Genomic DNA, 6,157 nt, shown 5'->3' with positions numbered 1-6,157 from the left:
TTTGGAAAGTTTATAGAGAGAGTCAGCCAAAAGGGGATAGAAAAAACTGGGGATTTCCTACTCTTGTTCCTGTGGTTAGCTTGCTTATCTCCTGAAAAAACTAAGTGTGAATGTTTTACTGGATCATCCTGTGAGCCTGGCAGTGACGTTTCACTTTCTGGGTAAGACTGGGTGGCAGTTCCTTGAACTGGAAAGCAGGGAGTTGGTCTGAGCAGTTGATCACGTGCAGATCAGTTCACAACTGGTCTTGGAAATGCCACACTGGCACTTAAACCAGGCTCCCCAGCACGGTGGCTTCAGAGGAAACCTGCATTTGCTGATCCTGAGGACAGGCCATGTGTGGCTCTGAGCAGGGTTCTGGGAGCAGGCAGCAGGACTGGGCTCATGGTGAGGACAGCAGCAGGGGGAACTGGAAGTTCTGCTCTTCCCTTATCAGGCCAGCCCCAGCGTGTCCCTGGCTCTTATCAGCCCTGGCAGAGCCAGTTTCTGATGCACTGAGCCTCTGAAGTCCTGTCACAGGGTGCTGCAGGGCCTGGCCCCATTGCCTCCAGCTTGCACTTAAAGAGGGGCTGAGAAGCACCTTGTGACACATGGGGACAAGGCAGGGCAGTGGTGACAGACCTGAAGGGAGGCCATGTTGGACCTCATCATCCTCAGCCTTCATTTCTTCATCTGCTTTCTCATCTCCATTGCAACCTGGTATGGATCAAAGGTACAGCCCCCTGCAGCCAGAGAGACACCCCCTCCTCCCCCCATCCATGGTTCCCTTTTCTGTGTTTATAAAGACCTGGTTTAGCTTTTTTTTTTCTGAGGAAGCAAGGTTGTATTGGGAATTTGGGAAGAACTGGAACACAGTAGCTAATTGTAAGTCAATTTAAAGGGAAGGTTGCTTTCATAAAACTGCTTATATTCTCTTTTGTGAAAGGGAGAGTCTGATATATGTTTGAAATAGGTAAGAGGAGGGAAGGAAAGACAGGAAAATTTGCTGGAAATGTTGGGTTGAATACAGCTTCTCAATAAAAAATGTCTTATTTCCTTTGCAGAATAATATTTTATTAACTTGAATAACTTTATATTTCTAGCCATATTGTGTAAAATTATTTGATTTACATGTAAATGTTACCTGTTGCATACCTGAACTGTATAGTATTTTACATTTGCCATCCTTATATTTGTTTGCATGTGGGTTTTGAGGGGTGAAAGTGGTTTCGGTGCAGAGTAAACAAATAGTGATTTAGAGTTTATCTTGCCTGCGCCTCAGGTATCTCGTTTCCAGCAGCAGGTTTTCCTTGTCCTGTCAGTTCTGTTTGTGAACACACTAACTGAACATTGTCACCAAGCTCTTGGGCTTTTCTACCTCTTCATCTTGATAGTCTTTGAAACCTTTTCTCCCTCTCCTCACATGAAATCCAAATGTGAATTGCTTTCTAAGTGACCTTTTCATTTATTTGTCCATGCGTTCTAAGGAAGTGGATTCACACAGCTCAAGCACAGGAGGAGCTGAAGTGCAGTCAGATGGTCTTATATTCATTGGCAAAGAAGATGACATAAAGAAGTCCCAAAGAATAACAGCCAAAATCGATGGCAGAGAAATTGTTGTTTTCTACCATGAGGGGAAATTTCACGCTCTGGATTCTCGCTGCTACCGTAAGATATTTGCCTGTGTGATCTCAGTGTTGTTAGAATTAAGCATAAAATCTGCTGCATAAATTAATATGGTATTCTGCCATGTTTCAGATGAAGGAGGCCCTTTATGTCATGGAGAAATAGAGGTATGTAAGCAAAATAAAAATAATGCAGAGGCATAGGGTCATGTGAAAACTGTAATGGATTTTTTGTAATGCTTTTATCTGAACATTATATAGAGAAACTTATAACCTCAGACAGCCTTACAACCAAACATACCTTTTGTCCTAGAAGATGACTTGCTATCTTTTCTTCTTCTTCCTGCAGGATATCGATGGACAAGCATGTATTGTTTGTCCTTGGCATAACTTTAAAATTACCTTGGAAACAGGAGAAGGATTGTATGAAGGAATAAATCCTCAGGAGCCATCACCAACACCAAAGTGGCAATCAAAAGGAGTCAAACAGAGGATTTATAAGCTCACAATAGACAATGGAAATGTTTATGTGAGTCCTCCAGATTTGTCTGTTAGCTTTGACTCTGATTATTATGCTGAAAAGTTCAAACAAGGTGGTGAATTAGCTATGGGAAAACAAGCCACTCAGAAGCCACAGAGTAGGTCATGGCCAGACAGCCAGAATCCTGGGGAATGCACAAATGAAGAATCTGCTGGGAAATAAAAATGTACTGTGCCATGAAGATTGTCTCCAAATTAAATTCTAATAATGTTATGTTAAAGCATTGAAATACATAGAAATGAGCAGGATAAGAACTGCTTTGTCAGAAATGTGACTGATTTTGTTCTGAGGATATTTTTTTCACTTGCATTTCAAAAAAAAAGACTTAATTACAGCAGAGTGCCTCACAATATTTGATATTTTGCTAGAACTCTTTTAATTTTTAAGAGGGGATATAGTATACTATAGCTTATAAAACTTAATACATAATTAAAAGTGGATAATCAGGTGTAAAGGTTATCTTTATATACTTAACAGTTTATACTTCTAATGCCTGTGGTAAAAATGACATGGAAACTTTTAACTTTTGAGATATTTGTGTGATCTCTAGCTATTTATTAAATGCCAAAAAGGGAAGCACAGAATTTCAGAATTTTTAGTGCACTCTTTTATGCCTATTTATGCATTACTACCTTGAGTATATAGATGCATTTCTTTTCCTTCTTCTCACTGAATTCCTCTTGTTAGTTCATTGAATAATGCAGCAAGAATTTATCGTGTATAGCTTGTTCTTCCTGGTTCTGTTGGTTAAAGAGAGAGCTGTTTGGTGTGATATATAAATTAGTGACCCTTGTTTGCTTGTTTTTCTTTATTGTAACCATATTTTTCTACATTCATTTGAAAAAAAAAAGTGCTGTCTATGTAGAGGCAAATCCTGTGTTTTTCTCTCTGTGTTTGCTGTCCAATATCAGATCTACCCCAAAAACCCCTTCTAAGGAAGTTCCTCTCTGAGCTCTGCTGCACTCCAGGATGTGGTGGGTTCTACTGTTCAGCCTGTAGAGTGCAGAGACAGAACACAGAGTCATTGAGGCTGGAAACACCTCTAAGACCATCAAACCCAACCCTTAGATCAGCACTGCCAAGCCCACCATGTCCCCAAATGCCACATCTACACTCCTTTTAAATACGCCATTCTGCATGGCTGCAATCCTTCAGTGTGGGATTTTTTTTGGTGTGATTTGTTGTTTTTTTGCAAAGTTCATTCATAGCCAGGTTCAGTTTGAAATGCCTGCTGTTCATCTCTAAGTTCCTCTTGTGTTTGCCGCAGGCTGTCTTGCTTTTAATGCCTGTCACGGGTAACTAGGCCTGTGTCAACACTGTTGTTGATACAAATCTGTTTAGAAGTAGTGAGGCAGAGGGAAGAGTGAAAGGAAAATTTGTACTGCATTGATCACAATGAATAAAGCAAAGTACACAATCAATTAATTTCACTACAGCTAGATTGAGAGGAAACCACCTCTGGTCATGCCTCCTTGACATGGTTTTTGCAGTTGACAGGGAAAAGTGTTACCTTGAAAGTGCTGCTGAGCTGACCCAACCCAGTTCTGCATTTTATAAGAACTACAGCACAGAAATGCTTTTCTTGCCATCGTCCTCTTCCTCCTCCTCCTCTTCCTCTCCCTGACCACTCAGCCAGCCAGTGCCCATGATCAGATGCAAATGCCTGCCCTCCTTCAGGTGAATCACACCTTGATTATCTGCTATGAAATGCTGTTCTGAACTGACCAGTTCTGTGATTTGTTGGGGTTTTTTATCACAATTTGTTTGCTTTTAAATGAATAGATTAACTCTTTTCTCTTGAAGCCACTGGGTAGATGGCAGGAAGGTGGAGCAGGTACCTTCCTGCCATCTACCCCACATGGAGCCCCAAGGGGCTTGGGTGGTGTCATGGGGGTGCAGAATTGCTGCCCTTCCCTCCCTCCTCACCCAGCTACCTGCACCTGAGATTAAACTTGACCACAGACGTTGTGTCCTAGTCAAAGACACGGATCACATAAAAGGAGAGTATTGCAAGAACTTCAGATACACCTGCATTAACTCATGTGATTGCTGAGATAGTATTTTCACTGACTTTTCTTGAAGTAGTGCATTACTGGAAATTCACTCTTTAAATTAACAAAGATGCAGTTCATTTTCAGATAGCACTGACTCTGAACAATATGCTATTATCTCTATGATGTTTAGAAGAATGATGAAAATAGGAATTTTTATTTGAAAGCTTCATGGACATGTTCTCGCTAGTGGAAGAGTACTCAGGATTCTGCAGAATTTCATTTACTGGCTAAAATTCAGAAAAGTGTTTAATCATGGGCTTACACTTAATCATATTGAATAAATGCAACTGCATGTCCAGGCATAGGTAAATCCTTTCTCTTCAGTACTTCTCAAGCATAACAGCTATCTGCAAGAGTTTATGGCTATTTTGCCTCTTTTTTTTCTTAAGTGTTCTTTCCCAGGAAGTTTGCCCATTAGATTTCATTCCCCTCGATTTTCCTGTTGATGATCACAGAAGGAACAGAAAATTGTTAACTTAGGCAGCTGTGAACAGAGCAGGGAAGGCTGGTGGGCTGTTAGTTTTTTATTTTATTTTACCCTTTCACCTTTCTACTTTTCCCTTTTTTCCTTTTTCATTTTTTTCTTTCTTCTTTTCTCTTTCTTTTCTCTTTCCTTTTTTTTTAATTTTTGACAGCAAAGAACAAAACCTCTCTTTCAATATAGTAAAGTCGCTACCTTTAAAAAAATGCATGCACTGTTTTGAGCTTTGAAGTGCTAGACTGTGCACCTAATTTGAAAATAATTTAAATATTTAATGTCCTATAGTTGAACATTCTGAGTCTCTCATGTGGCACTTAAGGCACAATGAAGAGGCAGGAGGAATGAGTAGCTGTGGGCAGAGGTCAGTGAGTCAGTGGCTGGATAATTACTGCTTCCTAGAGAGGTGTGTTAATGACAGCAATCAGCCAAGCCATTCCAGAAGAGTGTTTTCTTTGATGGCAGGAAGGGAAGTTTAGTTTAATTTGACAAATGAACAAATACCATCTGTTTTTCATCACAGATCAGCCAGGCAGGGAGCAGAGAAATACCTTCTTTGCTTTGGAAGGAAAATTTTTGTGATGATTTGGGATGGTATTAAGTCTCTATAATAAACAAGCAGTTTGAAGACAGTAAATAAATTATGTTATGCTATCATGGAATCATCTTTTCTAGAAAGACAAGTGAAACTGTTTAGCAGTTTGAAGTGCAGAGTGAGCCTTGACCTGATGTGCCTGCGCTGCAAACTCTGATTAGATGGTGCTGGCTATAAATCTGGGGGCTGTCCTTTTCCTTCTATTTGTAGTGCCTTGATTTGCAATGCTCCCATGGCTGCACATTAAATTAAGGACCCTTCCAATGTAAAACATGCCATTAAGCTGGGAATGAGAAGTTCATTATGGAGCATATAACTTGGGGGAGGACAGTTTGCAGGATGGCAGAACACAGAGAGAGAAAAATGTTCATTCTGTAGGAAAGAAATTTTTTTTTAAAAAACAAATTTTCACCACTGAAGCCCTTTTCAATAGCTTTGTGCAGTTCCTAATTTTATACTTAATATTGGAATGAAATCAGTTCTGAATTTTGCATCCCTGGTTCCTGAAATGACCGGAAGTATCTTATCTGGTTCCCTTGCTGCTGGTACAAACACGGACTGTGAGAGTCAGAGCTCACCAACCCCCATCACTCTGCACCACTGGCTTGGCAACTTCTTTCCAAGGTTACTAGGGGAAGCAGGGGATGAGGAATGGAAATAATACCAGTGGAGAGATCCTTCAGCCTCTGTGTGTGTGTGGGGGGAGGCTGCCCTTGGTTGGCAGAGCCCTGGGAGAGCGGCTGCCACTGCAGACCTGGCCACGGTTGCACCTGAGGTGCCGGTGTTATGAATATGAACAAGACCAAACTTTCTCTGGAGAAAGAGGTTCTCGTTTATTAAAATAGCTGCAAGGGACGGAGTACCCAGGATAAGCCCAAGCACCCA

General features: G+C 40.9%; 1 protein-coding gene across 1 annotated transcript; it reads left to right on the top strand.

Annotated features, from left to right (window-relative positions):
• The first annotated feature begins 417 nt into the window (after positions 1-417).
• On the top strand, positions 418-3,009 carry RFESD (Rieske Fe-S domain containing). The gene is made up of 4 exons (XM_036403378.1): positions 418-712; positions 1,467-1,647; positions 1,738-1,772; positions 1,954-3,009. The coding sequence occupies exons 1-4, from the start codon at positions 635-637 to the stop codon at positions 2,305-2,307; spliced, it is 648 nt and encodes a 215-aa protein (XP_036259271.1). The 5' UTR covers positions 418-634; the 3' UTR covers positions 2,308-3,009.
• The last annotated feature ends 3,148 nt before the right edge of the window (positions 3,010-6,157 follow it).

Source organism: Molothrus ater, chromosome Z, assembly GCF_012460135.2.
Source record: "Molothrus ater isolate BHLD 08-10-18 breed brown headed cowbird chromosome Z, BPBGC_Mater_1.1, whole genome shotgun sequence".
Taxonomy (NCBI): domain Eukaryota; kingdom Metazoa; phylum Chordata; class Aves; order Passeriformes; family Icteridae; genus Molothrus; species Molothrus ater.
The sequence above is the reverse complement of the archived record's forward strand: the minus strand, read 5'-3'. Positions and strand labels throughout refer to the sequence as shown.